Source organism: Cygnus atratus, chromosome 2 (assembly GCF_013377495.2).
Source record: "Cygnus atratus isolate AKBS03 ecotype Queensland, Australia chromosome 2, CAtr_DNAZoo_HiC_assembly, whole genome shotgun sequence".
Lineage (NCBI taxonomy): Eukaryota > Metazoa > Chordata > Aves > Anseriformes > Anatidae > Cygnus > Cygnus atratus.
This window is the reverse complement of record NC_066363.1, coordinates 418,914-441,346: the sequence shown is the minus strand read 5'-3', so window position 1 is coordinate 441,346 and position 22,433 is coordinate 418,914. Positions and strand designations below refer to the sequence as shown.

The 22,433-nt window shown below is 56.4% G+C and overlaps 4 protein-coding genes across 6 annotated transcripts in view; 3 read left to right on the top strand and 1 right to left on the bottom strand.

The window, feature by feature from the left end:
* LOC118251879 (GTPase IMAP family member 7-like) overlaps window positions 1-2,326 on the top strand; it is a 12,766-nt gene extending 10,440 nt beyond the window's left edge. For both annotated transcript variants that reach the window (XM_035554532.2, XM_035554531.2), the window contains exon 3: window positions 1,050-2,326. In XM_035554532.2, the coding sequence (XP_035410425.1) occupies window positions 1,050-1,696 (647 nt within the window). In that variant the 3' untranslated portion in view covers window positions 1,697-2,326. The remainder of the gene's footprint in view (window positions 1-1,049) is intronic.
* Window positions 1-20,624, top strand: part of LOC118251878 (GTPase IMAP family member 1-like) — a 22,811-nt gene extending 2,187 nt beyond the window's left edge. The window contains exons 2-3 of one of the 2 annotated variants that reach the window (XM_035554530.2): window positions 17,687-17,860; window positions 18,571-20,624. In XM_035554530.2, coding sequence (XP_035410423.1) covers window positions 18,599-19,399 — 801 coding nt within the window. In that variant the 5' untranslated portion in view covers window positions 17,687-17,860; window positions 18,571-18,598 and the 3' untranslated portion in view covers window positions 19,400-20,624. Of the gene's footprint in view, window positions 1-8,918; window positions 9,040-17,686; window positions 17,861-18,570 lie in introns of those variants that run through there. The other variant, XM_050708521.1, reaches the window with a different exon arrangement.
* LOC126913119 (GTPase IMAP family member 2-like) lies at window positions 8,850-12,407 on the top strand. Its single transcript, XM_050708522.1, has 2 exons — window positions 8,850-9,039; window positions 9,745-12,407. The coding sequence occupies exon 2, from the start codon at window positions 9,773-9,775 to the stop codon at window positions 10,568-10,570; it is 798 nt and encodes a 265-aa protein (XP_050564479.1). The 5' UTR covers window positions 8,850-9,039; window positions 9,745-9,772; the 3' UTR covers window positions 10,571-12,407.
* Window positions 13,911-22,433, bottom strand: part of LOC118251764 (uncharacterized) — a 24,834-nt gene continuing 16,311 nt past the window's right edge. Inside the window, exons 6-8 of the mRNA XM_050709288.1 lie at window positions 18,539-19,219; window positions 16,786-16,921; window positions 13,911-15,187 (exon numbers count right to left, since the gene is read on the bottom strand). Coding sequence (XP_050565245.1) covers window positions 14,541-15,187; window positions 16,786-16,921; window positions 18,539-19,219 — 1,464 coding nt within the window. The 3' untranslated portion in view covers window positions 13,911-14,540. The remainder of the gene's footprint in view (window positions 15,188-16,785; window positions 16,922-18,538; window positions 19,220-22,433) is intronic.

Below are 22,433 nucleotides of genomic sequence, written 5' to 3'. Positions count from 1 at the left end.
TCGAGGATTTCCCGTGGCTGCCTCTCATCTTCCCACTCCTTAGGCTGTGTTGTGCCAGGTTCAGGGCAGGTGGGGCACCAGTGGTTGGTTACAGCCTGAGGCACAGCGCAGGGTGCAAAGTCCTGCCCCAAAACCTCGATATCTGTGTGCCTGAGGCATGGAGCGCGTGCCCAGCCAGCTCTGGCCGTGCTGGGGCCGTGCAGGGCAGGCGGAGGGGCTGGGGGTGATCCAGCGCAGAAACCACTGGGTGTTTTTTGCTTAGCACGTGACTTCTTGTAAAGGGAGTGCTTCAGCCTGGCCGTTTGAGTACTCTGTGCATTCCTGGGCTGCTGGGGAGCTGTGGCATGCACTTCTGCTTTCTCTTTCTGCCTTCAGAAGAGGTCTGGAGGCTGGCCCTTTGAGGCAGCCTTATCCAGACTCCCCTGGGGTCCCTCGGGTCCACGTGTTGCTACTGATGGTCCCTGGGGACCACTGCTGGGGCAGCGGGGATGTGGGCTGCCCACATCGTGTTGTCGAGGCTGGAGGGGAAGCCGGAGCGAATCGTGGGGCTCGGGGGGTCACACCGACAGCTGTCTGACACTGAGCCCAGACGAGCTGCTCCCGGCTCTGCGCAGGCTCACTCTTACCGGAGGCGAGCTGTGCTGGCTGCCTGTGAGCATGCAGCATGGGGTGAGAAACCCCCCTCTGCCTGCTTCTGTCCTGCCACGGCTGCTTTTGGTCCATTTTCCAGAGGGTCTTTTAGTCAGGGCAGCCTTCGTCTGAGTTTAGGTTCCTCCTGGAGCACAAACCTTTCTCCCGTGGAAAAGCCGAGCAGAAGGGCAGGGCTGGCGGGGGCCGAGCAAGCCCTGCTTTGGCTGCTGGGACACGGCTTCAGCCCCTGCCCCATCCCGTCCCCACTCGTGCACAGCAGTGGCTCAGTGTGAGAATTAAAGTTGCGTTTTTGCAGTAGAAAGCCTTTCCTTCTCGCCCCTGGGAGCGTGGCGTGCAGGGGGTGTCCCAGCACCACAGGGCAATGAGGTCCAGACGTGTGTCTCTGGTTGTTCCCCCAGGACCCAAGCGGAGAATCCTGCTCGTGGGCAAAACTGGAAGTGGGAAGAGTGCGACAGGGAACACCATCCTTGGTAGGCAAGCATTTGAATCTACAGTGTCACCAGATTCAGTAACTAAGGACTACAGTAAAGAGAAAACCTTATTCCGTGGAAGACCAATTGTCGTTATCGACACTCCTGGCCTTTTTGACACCAAGAAAGCCAACGAAGAAACAGCTCAAAAGATTAGAGATGCTGTTCGTCACCTCTATGGAGGGGTGCATGCTATCGTCCTGGTGATGCAACTGGGCCATATCAGTAAAGAAGAGGAGGAAGTGGCTGAGTGGGTGACAAAGATTTTCCATACTGAAGCACAGAAGTACACCATCCTGTTATTCACCCGAGCAGAAGATCTGGAGAAGCCAGATGATATCCACGATTTCGTGGAAACAAACAAATACCTCAGGGGGCTGGCAGAAAAATGTGAAAATAGGTACATTGCTTTCAGCAACAAAGCAAAAGGAAAGACAAGGGAACAGCAGGTTTCAGACCTCATTGAAATGATTGATGGGATGGTAAAGAAGAACAAAGAGGCTCCGTGTTACACGCAAGAAATGCTGGTGAAAGATACAGAGACGGCTTTTAAAAAGTATTGTACTATACTCTAGTCAACAAGGGTTTGGTCAGACGGGCATTGTTACCTCTGTTGTGCCTTTCCTGCCGTGCTCTGAAGATCACTCTCTCCTTCGTTTCTTGACGTTTCCTCCTGTCCCGTCAGCGACCTACATTTTCCCCTGGCCCATGCGATTGCTCTCCTGACAGGCTCCAAGAGTGCAATGGGTGTCTGACGACGTGTAATTCTCCTCTGCTGCTCTGTCTCTGCATTGCTCTGTCACCACCCGTTGTGCTGGGAAGCCGGAGACCTTGGCTGGGTGGCAGAGAGCTGCACTGCCCTGCTTTCAGCACCACCGCGCTGACTCTCTCCTCCCTGGTGTGAAGACGCGGCAAGCTGAAAGGAACGGGAACATCAGGACTGTGAGATGTGCCCCCTCACAGCAGAGTTCAGCCTGGAGCGGTGCTTCTGAGATCAAAGCCACTTGTCCTCCCTGTGGCAGCCGGGGCTCTAGGAACTTCTCTGGGGTTTGGGAGGGTTCGTGGTGCCAGTGTTGGTCCCTCTGCGGTGGGATGCTGCTGGTGTCACTGGCTGCGCTGCCCCTGCCTTCACTGGGGAATGCGAGTAATTGTATGTGATCGCGGGGTCTACAGAAGCTCATCTAATAAATGCTAATAAATGCTGAGGCTTGCTGTCTAGAGAGGCGCCCATCAGTGCGCTGTGGCCTGCAGTACTGAAACAGCCGTTTGGGAGGCTTGAGAATGGTCCAGGTGCGTTCAAGATCAGGCCCAAACTGCAGCTCCCCCCAGGCTGGGGTGTTTGGTGTTGGTCATGAGCTGTGCAAGGGCGCGAGGTCTCACTGCTTGCCAGGCGAGTGCGGCAGGCAGGGGAAGCTCTGTGGCCATACCTGAGCGTGGGGCTGGGGGAGTGCTCGGGGGGCTGCCTGACTCACCCCAGGTTCTTCTCCCACCCAGAAAGGCTGCGGAAAGCACAGAAGGAGTGGGGAGGAATCCCAGAACGCCAGACTGACCTCTACCTCGAACGATCACAGCGAGAGAAACTGTTTCAGAGCTAAGCGCAGACCATACATCCCTGTAATTAAATAACTGAGGTTGAATCATTACTGGAGAAATTATTAGAGTTAGCGTAATAGTTGTGTTTTAGGCAGCGCTCTATGTGTATCAGTGTATGTATATGTACCAGTGACCTCCGGTGGCATAAGCAGTATCAATGCTATCCTAAAATTGGTCTCGCGTGACCTGAAGGCATCCAGTGCTGAGTCCTGGCTGCCACCATCCTGCGCGAGGAGAGGAGCTGCAGGTTGCGAGTGTTAGCGTTCATGAAAACACATAATCCACAAAGTGATTATATGAAGGTGCTTTATTAGGTGCCGGAAGTTAGGGGCATGCCTGTTCAAATCTAACTTCGTCCGATTTGTTCACTCAGTTCTCTTTTATCTCCTAAAATATTACATGTGCATTATGTTTCACAACACATCTATGCATATTCATTTCCTAGCTCCGCCTAGCCCCACTTCATATGCTAATTATCTTATCAGTCCTTCTGCGCTTGCGTGTTACTCTCTGGTGGTTGTCCGGGTGGTCGTTGGGATGAAGTAAGACGTCTTCATCAGAGTTGAACTTTTTAACCTTTTCTTCTTACGCATGCTCTCTGAGCCCTCGGTCTCAGTCCAACCGCAAGGTTGGTTTGATCCAGTTCCCAGGGTCCAAGAGGCCCCAGTTATCTAGATGTCTTGCAAATTGAGCATTCTTTTAGTCCTCCTTACTCCTCATCATGAATTAGTGCATTCTCCCATGCTATCCTTGCACATATATTTTGTATCTTCCAAGCGCAGCCCCGGAACAGTACATCGCAAATGTAACACATATTAAGCAATTATTTCATATATTTCATATTATTCATAATATTTCATATTATTTCATCTTCTATTACCAACACAAGGAATCACAGAATCACAGAACCATCTAGGTGGGAAGAGACCTCCAAGACCACCCAGTCCAACCTCTGACCTAACGCTAACAAGTCCCCCACTAAACCATATCACTACGCTCTACATCTAAATGTCTTTTAAAGACCTCCAGGGATGGCGACTCGACCACTTCCCTGGGCAGCCCATTCCAATGCCCAACAACCCTTTCGGTAAAGAAGTTCTTCCTAATATCCAACCTAAACCTCCCCTGGCGCAACTTTAGCCCATTCCCCCTCGTCCTGTCACCAGGCACATGGGAGAACAGACCAACCCCCACCTCTCTACAGCCTCCTTTAAGGTACCTATAGAGAGCGATGAGGTCTCCCCTGAGCCTCCTCTTCTCCAGACTGAACAACCCCAGCCCCCTCAGCCGCTCCTCAAAGGGAAGGGTCAAAAGAAGTGTGTTGGGGGGGGGGGGTTGGGGGCTGTGTGCCACAAACTGCTGGAGACTCTGAGGGCCCCAACACGTTTCCTGGAGGTACAGAATACTTTTGCTGACCTGGAACAAGGCTTGAAATGCAAGCAGCCCTGTAATAATTTTGCACCGCTTGCTTACAATGGCAAGAAAATGAGCATTTAACCTTAGGATTAAGGCAAAATGCAGGCCCTGTGTGCACCTCCACCCAGGGCGTGTCTGTCGCCATGTTAAGAGCAGCAGCAGTGTTGTGGCTAGGGGCGGGTCACCACAAGAACAAGCCAAGGCTGTGCCTGCTCCTGTCCTCTGCCACACTTCTAATTTCCAGACGATTTTTACGTTGAAAAACTGGAGCACAGGCAAGGGGGGCTTGGGGAAGCATGCTGGGTTAGAAGCAGAGCAGCACTGCGAGGCTCATGCTGAAATGCAGACAGCGAAGTGGACAATTAAACCCAAAGTCACACCTCCAGAGCTGCACAGGATCGAAACCAAGATCTGGGCTGGTGCATGGGTATTTGTAGGCTGCCAAGTGTCCGTGCCAGGAGGCTGAATGCTCTCCTGTGCCTGCACCAGTGCCGGGCACAGCGGTGCCAGCAGCCCCAGCCTCTGTCTCCAGGAATGCTGCTGCAGCAGCCCTGTGTCGCAGCAGGGGGGTCTGGACAGGTGGGTGCTGCTATTGGGACCCACGGGGTTCTCCGCATACTTTGCCAGGCCCTGCTGGGTGTCCCCATGGGAGGATCTGGTGCTGCCTGCGCCTGGTATGCCCCCTAATGCCACAAGGGCCGTGCTCCAGGCTGCCGCTGCCAACACTGCTGCCAACGCCGCTGCCAACGCCACTGCCCCTTCCTGGTGGCTGCAAGGGTTCCATGGGGACACTGCCTCTGCTGCAGCGTGGCCACGCTGGGTATCGATGGTGAGCGCAGGAGCTGCATGAAGACACGGGTGAGATGGCGGGGGTGGCGAAACTCTGTGCTGGCGGAGAGGGTTTCAAGGTGGCACAGGGCACGAGTGTGCCTGGGTGCCGCAGGAGCCACACGGGGAGGGCGCGGGTTTCTCCTGCAGCCACCCAGGGACCTGGTGTAGGGGCCATCCCTTTAAAAGATCAAAACCGGAAATCTTTTGCATGATGATTTGTAATCGCAAAGTGAGTAACTGGTACATGCTTCGCATCTGTGAGTCTTAAGTTAATTTAGCAGTTTGGTTTCACGCTCGGTACATAACCAGTATGTGCGTCTTGTTTACTGATAAGCTTTTGCTCAGCCAGGTCCAACGCCTCCCGGGCACCACTTGTTCGGACTTCAGGACTTGCAATTCCTCCCTGAGCTGGAGGAAGGGGTTGCTTTCCCATCTGGACCTGGCAGACCTCGTTATTTACCATCCCAGTAATAGTCTATAAACATATAGATATATTTACATATGTATGTGTGAACATATGCGTATATGTATATATTTTAATTGCAATTGGTCCTTAAGGACAATTGACAAAGTCTTTTTAGGACTCCTAGATGAGATGCACTTTCTGATTACACACTGAACTTTTAAACCAAACTGCTATGTTAATTTATGACTCCCAGACATGAAGCACATACTGATTACTTAATATCATGGAATCATAGAATATCTGAGTTGGAAGGGACCCACAAGGATCATCGAGTCCAAGTCCTGGGTCCCCAAAGGACCACCCAAAAAATCAGACACTATGTCTGACAGCGGTGTCCAAACGCTCCGTGAGCTCTGGCAGCTCGGGGCCGTGCCCCCGTCCCTGGGCAGCCTGTCCCAGTGCTTGACCACCTCTGGGTGCCGAACCTTTCCCTAACTCCCAGCCTGACCCTCCCCTATCCCACCTCTGTGCCGTTCCCTCGGGTCCTGGCGCTGTCCCCAGAGAGCAGAGCTCAGCGCCTGCCCCTCCGCTTCCCTCATGAGGGAGCTGCAGCCTGCCATGAGGCCTCCCCTCATCTCTTCTCCACGCTGAACAATCCAAGCAACTTCAGCCACACCTCATATGTCTTCTCCTCTAGACCCTTTGACACCTTTGTTGCCCTCCTTCGGACGCTCTTTAACAGTTTTTTATCTTTCTTATACTGTGGTGCCCAGAACTGCACACAGTACTTGAGGTGAGGCCGCACCAGCACAGAGCGGAGCAGGACGATCACTTCCTTTGACTGGCTAGCAATTCCGTGCTTGATGCACCACAGGATACGGTTGGCCCTCCTAGCCACCAAGGCACACTGTTGGCTCGTGCTCAGTTTGCTGTCGATCAAAACCCCCCGATCCCTTTCTTCTGGCTGCTCTCCAGCATCTCATTCCCCAGTCTGTATAACCAGGGTTTGCTTTTCCCAGGTGCAGAATCCGACACTTGCTCTTGTTAAACTTCATATTGTTGAATGGCAATGACAATGAACTAGCTGACATCAGCTAGTTCTCTGAGTACTCTGGGATGAATCCCATCAGGCCCCATGGGCTTGTATGCATCCAGGTGGAGCAGCAAGTCTGCACAAGTTTGGGGTTAACCGGGAGTTTGTCATGCCTGCAGTCACCATCCCCCAACTGCGGGTAGCTGATGCCCCAGAGCCCATCACTGGTGTTGAAGACAGAGGCAGAGGCGAAAAATGTGTTAAACATCTCTGTTTTGTCTGTGTCCCTGTTTGTGAGGTGACCATGCTCATCAACTATCAGACCAATGTTTGCTCTGTTCCACCTTTTCCCATTAATATACTTTTAAAAGCCTTTTTTATTGTCCCCCATGCTACTGGACAGCATCAACTCTAATGGAACCTGCGCAGAGGCAGGAGCAGCTCGTCTGGGCTTGGTGTCAGACAGCTGTCGGTGTGACCCCCGAGCCCCACGATTAGCTCCAGCTTCCCCTCCAGCCTCGACAACACAGCGTGGGCCCCAGCAGTGGTCCCCAGGGACCATCAGTAGCAACACGTGGACCCGAGGGACCCCAGGGGAGTCTGGATAAGGCTGCCTCAAAGGGCCAGCCTCCAGACCTCTTTGAAGGCAGAAAGAGAAAGCAGAAGTGCATGCCACAGCTCCCCAGCAGCCCAGGAATGCACAGAGTACTCAAACGGCCAGGCTGAAGCACTCCCTTTACAAGAAGTCACGTGCTAAGCAAAAAACACCCAGTGGTTTCTGCGCTGGATCACCCCCAGCCCCTCCGCCTGCCCTGCACGGCCCCAGCACGGCCAGAGCTGGCTGGGCACGCGCTCCATGCCTCAGGCACACAGATATCGAGGTTTTGGGGCAGGACTTTGCACCCTGCGCTGTGCCTCAGGCTGTAACCAACCACTGGTGCCCCACCTGCCCTGAACCTGGCACAACACAGCCTAAGGAGTGGGAAGATGAGAGGCAGCCACGGGAAATCCTCGAGCCCGTGGCGTCCCCAGAGGGCCCGTGCACAGCGTGCACAAGCGTGCGTGAGGCTGCACGAGGACGCAAACCCAGCCTCAGCCTCAGCAGCACTGCGCCCGGCTGACTGAATGAGAAGGCTGCTAAAGGAGAAGGCCCTGGGGAGACCTCACGGCAGCCTTCAGTGCCTGCAGGGGCTGCGGGAGGGCTGGGGAGGGACTCTTGGGCAGGGGGTGTAGGGGTAGGACACGGGGTGACAGCTTTAAGGCATCAGAGGGTGGGTTTGGGTTAGACCCAAGGCAGAAATCCTTCCCGCTGCGGGCGGCGAGGCCTGGCGCAGGCTGCCCCCAGGAGCTGTGGGTGCCCCATCCCTGGCAGTGCTCAAGGCCAGGCTGGATGGGGCTGGGGGCAGCCGGGGCTGGGGGCAGGGGGCCCTGGCCATGGCAGGGGGTTGGAACCAGCTGGACTTTGAGGTCCCTTCCCACCCAGACCGCTCTGTGGCTCTGTGATCCTGGGATTCTAAGCTCGGCCAGGCTCTGGCTGCCTGCACGCAGTGGGTAAAGCGCTCACCTTCCATCTGAGCGTCTGCCATTTTGAGCCCACTCCGAGGGGAAGCCTGAAAGAAGAATAAGGGATTTTGAGCGAGGTTTGCCAAAGTCTCCCGTGCTCGCCCCACGGCGGTAACAAGGCCGATGAAGACGATCACCTGGCAGTCGGGTCGCTAACACAGCTTGCGTGTGTGTCCTGCCTGGTGTGTGTGCATGCAGGAAGTGGTTTTATAAGCGAGGGTAAACACACGCACACACCCACAAGATGACTGCTCACCCGGTGAGGCAGGGAACAGCGTTCAGCAGCCCCCGCACCCTGTGCCGGTGGCAGGGCACATTTTTGCCAGCCCCGCACAGCCCAGGAGCAGGGGCCGCAGGGGCAGGGGAGCGTGGCTGTGCCTCGCTGCACCGTGGTGGCAGATGGTGACAGCCCGGGCAAGGGCTGCTCCTCCTCAGCTGCTTGCGGCCACCTTGGGAGGGTGTCCCGACACCTTGGGGAATGAGGAGCTGGCAGGGAAACTCAGATCGATCACTGGCAACCCTTGCGATGCTTTGGAAAACCTGCCGAGCTCGCAGGGGAGACACACGGCCCCTGGGTGGAGCGGGAGCACCCCTCCAGAATTGTCGTTAGTTCAGTGCCCTCGTCCGGCACCTGCACCTCCAGCCCTGACCCTGAGCAGTGTGCAGGGTCCATCCCAGCCCTGTGTGGTGTGCAGGGTCTGTCCCAGCCCCTGACCGCGATGCAGGCTGCAGCTGCCTCATCTCCTGCCCCTTCTTCTGTCAGGGCTCTGCGTCCAGTCATAGCAGCAGGAGAAACTGCTTCAAAACTAAGCACAGATCATCACGGTAGTTAAATAGCTCTGAGGTTGGATTGTTTCTGGAGGAATTACAAGAATTAGCATTATAGTTGGCTACACCTCCAGAGCTGCACAGGATCAACACCGAGACGGGGGCTGGTGCGGGAGGAGCCGGTGCTGCCCTGCTGCCATGAGCACAGTTCTCCAGGCTGACACCGACGCCGTCACCGCTGTCACTTCCTGGTGGCTGTGAGCGTCCCGCGGGGACAAGGCGAACGCCAGCGCAGGACCTGCAGGAAGGTACGGGCGGGAGGCCAGGGGCCACAAGGCTCCGTGCCGGCAGGGAGGGCTTCAGGGGGGCCTGGGGACCGGGCGCAGGGCAGCGGGGCAGGGAAGTGGCTCTTCCCCCTGTCCCCTCCTCTCTCCTTTCCTTCTCTCCACTCCTCGTTCCCCATGCTCGGCGTGGGCACAGCACAGACCTCCCCAGCCCCAGGTGCCGGCATGGCCCCAACCCCAGCCCCAGCCCAGGGGAGGCCCTCAGGATGGTGCTCAGCCCCACGCGGGGCCCCGGCTGCACGAGTGTCACTGCCCCGAGGGTCCCTGCCACCACCCAAGGGTCCCTGCCACCACGCTGCCTTCCCCGCCCGTGATCCTGCGCAGACTGAGGCTGCCTCGCCGCTCTGTTTCCCCGCAGCACCTCGCGGTTCTGGCTTTCATTTTGCTTTTCTGTTCCTTGCTGCTGTCTGTGCACTGCTGTGGCTGCACACGCTGCAGCGCGATCCAGGGGACCCCGTCTGTCCCAGTGCCACCGCAGCCTGACCCAGCTGCAGCCTCCTGAGCCCTTCCTGCAGCGGGGGCACACAGAGCCCCGCAGCCTCCAGTCGCCAGCAGCGAGGCTTCGAAACCATCCTCGCTTTTAGTGAAAATCCCTTCTGCTGTCGGTAACTCTCCCAGCCTCTGGGTGCCTGCTGACAGAGCCCTGGGCGTCTGCTTTTGTCTCCGCAGCGTGGCTGTGGCCATCCGGCGTGTCTACATGCTGCCCGGGGTCGGCGGGGGCTTGGAGATGAGGCTGATCCTGGCCGGGAAGGCTGGTGGGGGGAAAAGCGCCACAGGGAACACCCTCATCGGGGAACGTGTCTTTGAGTCCAAGCTGTCCACCAAGCCAGTGACCGTGAGCTGTGCAAAAGCACAAGGGCACTGGGACGGCGAGGACTTCACGGTGGTTGACACGGCCGACATTTTCAACCCAAGTGATGCCAGTGATGAGGTGCACCAAGAAATTATCCGCTGCATCAGGCTGTCCTCCCCGGGCCCCCATGCGCTGCTGCTGGTGACCCAGCTGGGCCGATTCACCCAGGAGGACGAGGAGGCCGCAGAGAGACTGCAGGACATCTTTGGAGCTGATGTTTTGGGGCACACGATCGTCATATTCACCCGCGCAGAAGAGCTGGTGGGGGGGTCGCTGCACAACTACGTGAAGTATTCCAAAAACAGGGCTCTCCATGAGCTGATCCAGAGGTGCGGGAACAGGTACTGCGGCTTCAACAACCGGGCAGCTGGAGCCGAACGGGACCAGCAGGTCGCGGAGCTGATGGGGATGGTCCGCTGCATGGTGCGGGTGAATGGGGACAGGTACTACAGCAATGAGATGTACCTGGAGCCCAATTTAACAGAAGAGAAGGTGGAGTATCACATGGGGAGGTACAGAGCAGGCAGGAAAAGTAGTGAGTTTCTCACTTACTCTTACAGGAGAGATATTGTGATTTGTGGGATGATTCTCCTTGCCATTGCGGTGGTTTTCATTATTTTTCTTATTTGGTGGGAGCGATGAATCCCAGCACCACAGAACCACTGAACGCCTGGGGCTGGAGGCACCTCTGCACACCGCTCCAGCTGCCCAGGACCGTGTCCATTGGGTGTTGGACATCTCCAGGGATGGAGACCCCAGCGCCGCTCTGGGCAGCCTGTGCCAGCACTCAGACACCCGCACAGCAAAAAAAGACTTTCCTGATGTCTCACCATGCGTCCTTGTGCTTCCAGCAGTGCCCATGCCCCTGTGTCCTGGCTCTGGGCACCCCACCAGGTGTTCGCACACACAGACGGGACCCCCGAGCCCCCTTCCCCGGGCTGAGCAGCCCCAGCTCCCAGGCTCTGCCCGTCTTGCAGATGCCTCCATGTCCCGGTGCAATGGAACCAACTGTCCCTTGGAAAAGAAGAGGAATTGTCTATGTTTAATTGAGCATCCCTTTAATCAGTTATCATATATGTAGTACAGGACAAAAAATATGTTTATCTTTTAACCTAGGCTCCCTTTGATCAGCGACAAAATGCTCCTTCTGGAAGAAACAAAGGAAAGTTGCCAATAGCAAGTAGCCTTAGGTTGTGCTTAGGTGACGTGACCATTTTGAGAAACCAAGTTGTGTTTTTGCAATAGAAGTTGTTTTTGCAGTGGAATATCCACTAACCTTGCATATTCAAAAGTGATCGTGCAGGCATGACAGTAGCGTAGCACTAGTTAAGCAGATAAGGGGAAGGTCCCACTGTCCCGACATAAGAAGGATAGCTAAGAAGAACAGGATGAGCAGTACGAAATAAGTAAAAACAAGAATCACGGGCCCTCTAGTCACGAGAGAAGAAGGAAAAAAAGGAAAGGGAGAAATTAATGGCTGGTCAAATAAAATTGTACCTATATGGTATAGAAGTGCGTCAAGTAGGTTGTGAACCTGCAGTACTCAGCCAGTGAGGAAACGGGAGAAATCAGGTGTCGGGTAATAGGGGATATAGGGTTATGATAAACTTGTACTGTGCGCTCCTGCTTGCACGATGTGAGAAACTAAGTAGTGTTTTTGCAGTAGAGAATTACTTTTTTGTATTCCAAGGTAGTTGTGTAGTCATGATAAGGAGAAATGCTAAGTAGGTAAGTGGACAGTAGAAGGCCTCACTGTTTCAAAATAAGGTGGAAGCTTGAGAAAAACAGGATGAGCAGTGTGGGAACAGTAAAACAAAGATCACAGGTTCTCAAAACGTAAGAAAGAAAAAAAAAAGGAAAAGGGAGAAATTAAAGGGTTGAAAAAAAAGAAAAATTGTACACATATGGTATAGAGGAGCGTCGAGTAGCTTGTGAACCTGTAGTACTCAGCCAGTGAGGAAACAGGGGAGGTGATCAGGCGTCGGGTAATAGGGAATAAAAGGTTATGATTTGTTTACTAAAATGCGCTCCTGATCGACAGGACGCCCGCCATTGCAATCGTGAATAAAATAGCTTCATAGAAGGTCCTGTCTCAAGAAAATTATTTGAGATTTTTCTCACAAGGATGCCCACCATTGCAATCACAAATAAAATAGCTTCATAGAAGGTCCCGTCTAAGAAAACTGTTGAGATTTTTTCTTACACCATCTATAGATAAAAGGAGTTAGGGTACTTCATCAGGGAACACCACCAAGGACCCCCAAAGAAAGGAAGGCATGCGCAGAAGGGCCTGAAAAGGAGCCATTACAAATGATGCCACATGAGTACAAACTCATGTGGATTAGAATGAATATGTATTAGATAACTAGAATAGTCATGAATTTAATGTCTACATGTAGCAAGGAAGTCGACATTGGGCGTGCTTGGTCTGTGGAAAATGCACCGAGCTCTGAGGCTTGAATAAAAGCAATCTGTCTCCTGAGCACGTGCGAATTGGCTTATTGCACACCGGGTGAAGGATCAGAGTCACAGAATGTCTGGGGTTGGGAGGGAGCTTAAAGATCATCTAACTCCAACCCCCCTGCCGTGGGCAGGGACACCTCCCACCAGGTCAGGCTGGCCAAGGCCCCATCCAGCCTGGCCTTGAACACCTCCAGGGATGGGGCATCCACAGCTTCTCTGGGCAACCTGTGCCAGTGCCTCACCGCCATCTGAGTGAAGAATTTCTTCCTAACATCCAATCAAAATCTCCCCTCTTTCAGTTTAAAACCATTCCCCCTTGTCCTATCATTATCTACACTAGTAAAGAGTCCCTCTCCATCCTTTTTATAAGAACCCTTCAAGCACTGAAAGGCCACAATGAGGCCTCCACGGAGCCTTCTTTTCTGCAGGCTGATCAGTCCCAGCTCTCTCAGCCTTTCTTCATAGGAGAGGTGCTCCAGCCCTCTGAGCATCTTTGTGTCCCTCCTCTGGACCCGCTCAAACAGCCCCACATCTTTCTGGTGCTGGGGCCCCAAACCTGGATGCAGTGCTCCAAGCGAGGCCTCACAAGGGCAGAACAAAGGGGGACAATCCCCTCCCTCCACCTGCTGCCCACCCCTCTGTTGATGCAGCCCAGGATGCAGTTGGCCTTCTGGGCTGCAAGCGTGCACTGCTGGCTCATGTCGAGCTTCCCATCCACCAGAACCCCCAAATCCCTCTCTGCAGGGCTGCTCTCAATGAGTTCTTCTCCCAGTCTGTACTCATGCCTGGGATTGCCCCAACCCAGGTGCAGCACCATGCACTTGGATTGTTGAACCTCATGCGGTTCACATGGGCCCAAATCCCCAGCTTCTCCAGGTCCCTTTGGATGGCATCCCTTCCTTCTGTTGTGCTGACTGCACCACTCAGCTTGGTGCCATCTACAAACTTATATGACGCATTAAAAACCTTCAGCCCCGCACTCGGTCCCTGTGCATCCATGTGCGTGGCAGGAGAGGAGGATGGCAAAGCCCTTCTTGCCATGCCAAGCCAAGCCGTGCTGTGCCAGCTGCAGGAGCTGAGCGGCTCCATGGGCCAAGCGGTGCCTGCCCTTGGGCTGGTGCCTACCCCAGCTCCCTTCCCCTACTTCCTTCTACCTCCTTGGCTTGAGGTAGAGGTCAGTCTGGCGTTCTGGGATTCCTCCCCACTCCTTCTGTGCTTTCCGCAGCCTTTCTGGGTGGGAGAAGAACCTGGGGTGAGTCAGGCAGCCCCCCGAGCACTCCCCCAGCCCCACGCTCAGGTATGGCCACAGAGCTTCCCCTGCCTGCCGCACCTGCCTGGCAAGCAGTGAGACCTCGCGCCCTTGCACAGCTCATGACCAACACCAAACACCCCAGCCTGGGGGGAGCTGCAGTTTGGGCCTGATCTTGAACGCACCTGGACCATTCTCAAGCCTCCCAAACGGCTGTTTCAGCACTGCAGGCCACAGTGCACTGATGGGCGCCTCTCTAGACAGCAAGCCTCAGCATTTATTAGCATTTATTAGATGAGCTTCTGTAGACCCCGCGATCACATACAATTACTCGCATTCCCCAGTGAAGGCAGGGGCAGCGCAGCCAGTGACACCAGCAGCATCCCACCGCAGAGGGACCAACACTGGCACCACGAACCCTCCCAAACCCCAGAGAAGTTCCTAGAGCCCCGGCTGCCACAGGGAGGACAAGTGGCTTTGATCTCAGAAGCACCGCTCCAGGCTGAACTCTGCTGTGAGGGGGCACATCTCACAGTCCTGATGTTCCCGTTCCTTTCAGCTTGCCGCGTCTTCACACCAGGGAGGAGAGAGTCAGCGCGGTGGTGCTGAGAGCAGGGCAGTGCAGCTCTCTGCCACCCAGCCAAGGTCTCCGGCTTCCCAGCACAACGGGTGGTGACAGAGCAATGCAGAGACAGAGCAGCAGAGGAGAATTACACGTCGTCAGACACCCATTGCACTCTTGGAGCCTGTCAGGAGAGCAATCGCATGGGCCAGGGGAAAATGTAGGTCGCTGACGGGACAGGAGGAAACGTCAAGAAACGAAGGAGAGAGTGATCTTCAGAGCACGGCAGGAAAGGCACAACAGAGGTAACAATGCCCGTCTGACCAAACCCTTGTTGACTAGAGTATAGTACAATACTTTTTAAAAGCCGTCTCTGTATCTTTCACCAGCATTTCTTGCGTGTAACACGGAGCCTCTTTGTTCTTCTTTACCATCTCATCAATCATTTCAATGAGGTCTGAAACCTGCTGTTCCCTTGTCTTTCCTTTTGCTTTGTTGCTGAAAGCAATGTACCTATTTTCACATTTTTCTGCCAGCCCCCTGAGGTATTTGTTTGTTTCCACGAAATCGTGGATATCATCTGGCTTCTCCAGATCTTCTGCTCGGGTGAATAACAGGATGGTGTACTTCTGTGCTTCAGTATGGAAAATCTTTGTCACCCACTCAGCCACTTCCTCCTCTTCTTTACTGATATGGCCCAGTTGCATCACCAGGACGATAGCATGCACCCCTCCATAGAGGTGACGAACAGCATCTCTAATCTTTTGAGCTGTTTCTTCGTTGGCTTTCTTGGTGTCAAAAAGGCCAGGAGTGTCGATAACGACAATTGGTCTTCCACGGAATAAGGTTTTCTCTTTACTGTAGTCCTTAGTTACTGAATCTGGTGACACTGTAGATTCAAATGCTTGCCTACCAAGGATGGTGTTCCCTGTCGCACTCTTCCCACTTCCAGTTTTGCCCACGAGCAGGATTCTCCGCTTGGGTCCTGGGGGAACAACCAGAGACACACGTCTGGACCTCATTGCCCTGTGGTGCTGGGACACCCCCTGCACGCCACGCTCCCAGGGGCGAGAAGGAAAGGCTTTCTACTGCAAAAACGCAACTTTAATTCTCACACTGAGCCACTGCTGTGCACGAGTGGGGACGGGATGGGGCAGGGGCTGAAGCCGTGTCCCAGCAGCCAAAGCAGGGCTTGCTCAGCCCCCGCCAGCCCTGCCCTTCTGCTCGGCTTTTCCACAGGAGAAAGGTTTGTGCTCCAGGAGGAACCTAAACTCAGACGAAGGCTGCCCTGACTAAAAGTCCCTCTGGAAAATGGACCAAAAGCAGCCGTGGCAGGACAGAAGCAGGCAGAGGGGGGTTTCTCACCCCATGCTGCATGCTCACAGGCAGCCAGCACAGCTCGCCTCCGGTAAGAGTGAGCCTGCGCAGAGCCGGGAGCAGCTCGTCTGGGCTCAGTGTCAGACAGCTGTCGGTGTGACCCCCCGAGCCCCACGATTCGCTCCGGCTTCCCCTCCAGCCTCGACAACACGATGTGGGCAGCCCACATCCCCGCTGCCCCAGCAGTGGTCCCCAGGGACCATCAGTAGCAACACGTGGACCCGAGGGACCCCAGGGGAGTCTGGATAAGGCTGCCTCAAAGGGCCAGCCTCCAGACCTCTTCTGAAGGCAGAAAGAGAAAGCAGAAGTGCATGCCACAGCTCCCCAGCAGCCCAGGAATGCACAGAGTACTCAAACGGCCAGGCTGAAGCACTCCCTTTACAAGAAGTCACGTGCTAAGCAAAAAACACCCAGTGGTTTCTGCGCTGGATCACCCCCAGCCCCTCCGCCTGCCCTGCACGGCCCCAGCACGGCCAGAGCTGGCTGGGCACGCGCTCCATGCCTCAGGCACACAGATATCGAGGTTTTGGGGCAGGACTTTGCACCCTGCGCTGTGCCTCAGGCTGTAACCAACCACTGGTGCCCCACCTGCCCTGAACCTGGCACAACACAGCCTAAGGAGTGGGAAGATGAGAGGCAGCCACGGGAAATCCTCGAGCCCGTGGCGTCCCCAGAGGGCCCGTGCACAGCGTGCACAAGCGTGCGTGAGGCTGCACGAGGACGCAAACCCAGCCTCAGCCTCAGCAGCACTGCGCCCGGCTGACTGAATGAGAAGGCTGCTAAAGGAGAAGGCCCTGGGGAGACCTCACGGCAGCCTTCAGTGCCTGCAGGGGCTGCGGGAGGGCTGGGGAGGGACTCTTGGGCAGGGGGTGTAGGGGTAGGACACGGGGTGACAGCTTTAAGGCATCAGAGGGTGGGTTTGGGTTAGACCCAAGGCAGAAATCCTTCCCGCTGCGGGCGGCGAGGCCTGGCGCAGGCTGCCCCCAGAAGCTGTGGGTGCCCCATCCCTGGCAGTGCCCAACGCCAGGCTGGATGGGGCTGGGGGCAGCCGGGGCTGGGGGCAGGGGGCCCTGGCCATGGCAGGGGGTTGGAACCAGCTGGACTTTGAGGTCCCTTCCCACCCAGACCGCTCTGTGGCTCTGTGATCCTGGGATTCTAAGCTCGGCCAGGCTCTGGCTGCCTGCACGCAGTGGGTAAGGCGCTCACCTTCCATCTGAGCGTCTGCCATTTTGAGCCCACTCCGAGGGGAAGCCTGAAAGAAGAATAAGGGATTTTGAGCGAGGTTTGCCAAAGTCTCCCGTGCTCGCCCCACGGCGGTAACAAGGCCGATGAAGACGATCACCTGGCAGTCGGGTCGCTAACACAGCTTGCGTGTGTGTCCTGCCTGGTGTGTGTGCATGCAGGAAGTGGTTTTATAAGCGAGGGTAAACACACGCACACACCCACAAGACGGCTGCTCACCCGGTGAGGCAGGGAACAGCGTTCGGCAGCCCCCGCACCCTGTGCCAGTGGCAGGGCACGTTTCTGCCAGCCCCGCACAGCCCAGGAGCAGGGGCCGCAGGGGCAGGGGAGCGTGGCTGTGCCTCGCTGCACCGTGGTGGCAGATGGTGACAGCCCGGGCAAGGGCTGCTCCTCCTCAGCTGCTTGCGGCCACCTTGGGAGGGTGTCCCGACACCTTGGGGAACGAGGAGCTGGCAGGGAAACTCAGATCGATCACTGGCAACCCTTGCGATGCTTTGGAAAACCTGCCGAGCTCGCAGGGGAGACACACGGCCCCTGGGTGGAGCGGGAGCACCCCTCCAGAATTGTTGTTAGTTCAGTGCCCTCGTCCGGCACCTGCACCTCCAGCCCTGACCCTGAGCAGTGTGCAGGGTCCATCCCAGCCCTGTGTGGTGTGCAGGGTCTGTCCCAGCCCCTGACCGTGATGCAGGCTGCAGCTGCCTCATCTCCTGCCCCTTCTTCTGTCAGGGCTCTGCGTCCAGTCATAGCAGCAGGAGAAACTGCTTCAAAACTAAGCACAGATCATCACGGTAGTTAAATAGCTCTGAGGTTGGATTGTTTCTGGAGGAATTACAAGAATTAGCATTATAGTTGGCTACACCTCCAGAGCTGCACAGGATCAACACCGAGACGGGGGCTGGTGCGGGAGGAGCCGGTGCTGCCCTGCTGCCATGAGCACAGTTCTCCAGGCTGACACCGACGCCGTCACCGCTGTCACTTCCTGGTGGCTGTGAGCGTCCCGCGGGGACAAGGCGAACGCCAGCGCAGGACCTGCAGGAAGGTACGGGCGGGAGGCCAGGGGCCACAAGGCTCCGTGCCGGCAGGGAGGGCTTCGGGGGGGCCTGGGGACCGGGCGCAGGGCAGCGGGGCAGGGAAGTGGCTCTTCCCCCTGTCCCCTCCTCTCTCCTTTCCTTCTCCCCACTCCTCGCTCCCCGTGCTCGGCGTGGGCACAGCACAGACCTCCCCAGCCCCAGGTGCCGGCATGGCCCCAACCCCAGCCCCAGCCCCAGCCCAGGGGAGCCCCTCGGCACTGTGTTCAGCCCCATGCGGGGCCCCAGCTGCACGAGTGTCACCGCCCCGAGGGTCCCTGCCACCACCCAAGGGTCCCTGCCACCACGCTGACTTCCCCGCCTGTGATCCTGCACAGACTGAGGCTGCCTCGCCGCTCTGTTTCCCCGCAGCACCTCGCAGTTTGGCTTTTATTTTGATTTTCTGTTCCTTGCTGCTGTCTGTGCACTGCTGTGGCTGCACACGCTGCAGCGCGATCCAGGGGACCCCATCTGTCCCAGTGCCACCGCAGCCTGACCCAGCTGCAGCCTCCCGAGCCCTTCCTGCAGCGGGGGCACACAGAGCCCCGCAGCCTCCAGTCGCCAGCAGCGAGGCTTCAAAACCATCCCCGCTTTTAGTGAAAATCCCTTCTGCTGTCGGTAACTCTCCCAGCCTCTGGGTGCCTGCTGACAGAGCCCTGGGCATCTGCTTTTGTCTCCGCAGCGTGGCTGTGGCCATCCGGCGTGTCTACATGCTGCCCGGGGTCGGCGGGGGCTTGGAGATGAGGCTGATCCTGGCTGGGAAGGCTGGTGGGGGGAAAAGCGCCACGGGGAACACCCTCATCGGGGAACGTGTCTTTGAGTCCAAGCTGTCCACCAAGCCAGTGACCACAAGCTGTGAGAAAGCACAAGGGCACTGGGATGGCGAGGACTTCACGGTGGTTGACACGGCCGACATTTTCAACCCAAGTGATGCCAGTGATGAGGTGCACCAAGAAATTATCCGCTGCATCAGGCTGTCCTCCCCGGGCCCCCATGCGCTGCTGCTGGTGACCCAGCTGGGCCGATTCACCCAGGAGGACGAGGAGGCCGCAGAGAGACTGCAGGACATCTTTGGAGCTGATGCTTTGGGGCACACGATCGTCATATTCACCCGTGCAGAAGAGCTGGTGGGGCGATCTCTGCATGACTACGTGTCCTGTACTGACAACAAAGCTCTCCGCAAGCTGATCCAGAGGTGCGGGAACAGGTACTGCGGCTTCAACAACCGGGCAGCTGGAGCCGAACGGGACCAGCAGGTCGCGGAGCTGATGGGGATGGTCCGCTGCATGGTGCGGGTGAATGGGGACAGGTACTATAGCAATGAGATGTACCTGGAGCCCAATTTAACAGAAGGGAAGGTGGAGTATCACATGGGGAGGTACAGAGCAGGCAGGATAAAGAGGGTGCGGTTCAGCTGCAGGCCATCCCTGAGAGTTCTCCTGGCTTGTGTGCTGATTGTCCTCATCATTATTGTGATTTCCCTGGGTTTCCTTATTGCACGGCTGCGATGAATCCCAGCACCACAGAACCACTGATCGCCTGGGGCTGGAGGCACCTCTGCACACCGCGTGTTCCATCCCTGCCCAGGCAGGGTCCCCAGCGCTGGCTGCCCAGGACCGTGTCCATTGGGTGTTGGACATCCCCAGGGATGGAGACCCCAGCGCCGCTCTGGGCAGCCTGTGCCAGCACTCAGACACCTGCACAGCAAAAAAAGACTTTCCTGATGTCTCAGTGGGCGTCCTTGTGCTTCTGGCGGTGCCCATGCCCTTGTGTCCTGGCTCTGGGCACCACTCAGTCCCCACCAGGTGTTCACACAGACGGGACCTCTCAGCCCCCTTCCCTGGCTGAGCAGCCCCAGCTCCCAGGCTCTGCCCGTCTTGCAGATGCCTCCATGTCCCAGTGCAATGGAACCAACTGTCCCTTGGAAAAGAAGAGGAATTGTCTATTTTTATTGAGCATCCCTTTAATCAGTTATCATATATGTAGTACAGGACAAAAAATATGTTTATCTTTTAACCTAGGCTCCCTTTGATCAGCGACAAAATGCTCCTTCTGGAAGAAACAAAGGAAAGTTGCCAATAGCAAGTAGCCTTAGGTCGTGCTTAGGTGACATGTGGCCATTTATGGATAAAAGGGGTTAGGGTACTTCATCAGGGAACACCACCAAGGAACCCCAAAGAAAGGATGGTATGCGCAGAAGGGCCTGAAAAGAAGCCATTAAGAATGGTGCCACATGAGTACAAAACTCATGTAGATTAGAATGAATATGTATTAGATAACTAGAATAGTCATGAATTTAATGTCTACATGTAGCAAGGAAGTCGACATTGGGTGTGCTTGATCTGTGGAAAATGCACCGAGCTCTGAGGCCTGAATAAAAGCAATCTGTCTCCTGAGTGCGTGCGAATTGGCTTATTGCACACTGGGTAAAGGATCTTAAAGTCATAGAATGGTTGGGGTTGGAAGGGACTTTAAAGATCATCAGACTCCAACCCCCCTACTATGTGCCGGGAAAGCTCCCATCAGGTCAGGTTGGCCAAGGCCCCATCCAGCCTGGCCTTGAACACCTCCAGGGATGGGGCATCCACAGCCTCTCTGGGCAGCCTGTGCCAGTGCCTCGCTACACTGACAGTGAAGCATTTTCTCCTAATGTCTAGCATAAAGCTATTTTCTTTTAGTTCAAGACCATTCCCCCTCGTCCAGCATTATCCATGCGAATAAAGTGTTTTTCTCCATCCTCTTTAGTACACCCCTTTAAGCACTGAAAGGCCACAATGAGGTATTCCCGGAGCCTTCTCTTCCGCAGGCTGAACATCCCCAGCTCTCTCAGCCTTTCTTCATAGGAGAAAGGATCCACTTTTTCAGTCAACACCAGCACCTCATTGTCCTTGGCTGAGCAATCGACAGGGTGCCCATGTCCACCCGCACACGGAGCGCTCTGAGGCATGGATGTGGGCCCCTGGCAGCCAGCAGGAACGCACAGCCCTGCCCTTCGGCCCCACACACAGTCCCTGTGCATCCATGTGTGTGGCAGGAGAGGAGGATGGCAAAGCCCTTCTTGCCATGCCAAGCCAAGCCGCGCCGTGCCAGCTGCAGGAGCTGAGCGGCTCCATGGGCCACGTGGTGCCTGCCCTTGGGCTGGTGCCTGCCCCGGCTCCCTTCCCCACAGCCGACGTCCCCGAGAGCTGCCTGGGTGCCACGGGGCAGGGGACATTTCGCTTTCCGCCCCAGCCGCCAGCTCAGCGGGAGCAGCACAGCAGAGGGCAGAGCCATGCCGGCTCTCAGCCTGCCCGAGCTCTGCACTGTATCGCTGGGCACGGGGCAGGGCCGGCTGGGCACCGGGTACAGGGCTCTCGCTGGCCTGTGCCCCGAGAAGGGCAGGTACCGCAGGGAAGTGCCACGAAGGCAGGACACCCAGGGGCATCGTCCTGCGAGAGCCAGGGCCGTACCCTGCGGGCATGGGGCCGCTTCACGCTGCTCATGCTTGGGGCAGCAGCAGCACCATGGAACTTCCTAAGCACGGTGCTCTTAGTGCCTCTCCCTGGAAAAGGGCAGTGGGAGCTCAGCGCATTTACAGGAAAGGCCAGTTTGGCAGATGTCTGCAGAGGCAAGCCTGCACAGGCAAACCTCACCACCCCCATCCATTCACAGATCAGCCTGCACGCCCCATGACCACACGAGATGTCCTACTGCATCCCCGTCACCCAGCAGGCCAGAGGCGTGCAGGGCTCCCCGCTTCCTCTGCGCTGCAGCCACACCGGGACTGATTTCCTGAAAAGGGCTGGATCTGTGCCCACACCACACCTCTGTGCACCTGCACAGGCTTTGGGCAGCCCCTCCTTAGGCGGGTTTTGCTGATTACAAAGCCCTTTCTCTCCATCCCTGCCCACCACGTCCTCACCAGGCTGAATGTCCCTGCCTTCCCCCTGCTCCCAGTTCAAGGTTCCCCTCGCCACGGTTGAGGCTTGTGTGCTACAGAGAGGAAGAAGAGCACTTGGAAACACTTCTTGAGCGCTAGTAGAGCAGGGTCCCCTCCTGCAGGCACAGAGGGGAGGGAGGGTGGGAGTCCCGTGCAATCCTACAGCAAGGGCTGCGGCTCAGGGATGGGACCCGCACCGTGGAGGCAGCTGATGTCCCCTGCATGGTCGCAGCCCCCATCCTGCACGTGCCCCCATCCCTGGGCAGCCTGTCCCAGTGCCCAACCACCTCTGGGTGCAGAACCTTTCCGTAACACCCAGCCTGATCCTCCCCTGTCCCAGCTCCGTGACATTCCCTCAGGTTCTGGCGCTGTCTCCAGTGAGCAGAGCTCAGCGCCTGCCTCTCCGCTCCCCTCCTGAGGAAGCTGCAGGCCGCGATGGGGTCTCCCCTCGTCTCCCCTTCTCCAAGAGGACAACAGCATTTGCTTTGGGATGAACAAACCAAGCAACTTCAGCCGCTCCTCATATGCCTTGCCCTCTAGACCCCCAACATCTTTGTAGCCTTCCTATGGACACCCTGTAATAGTTTCATGTCCATTTCATACTGGGGTGCCCAGAACCACACACT

Coding starts and splice junctions, on each gene's coding strand:
- LOC126913119 (XM_050708522.1), top strand. CDS start 9,773: ATGCTGCCCGGGGTCGGCGGGGGCTTGGAGATGAGGCTGATCCTGGCC.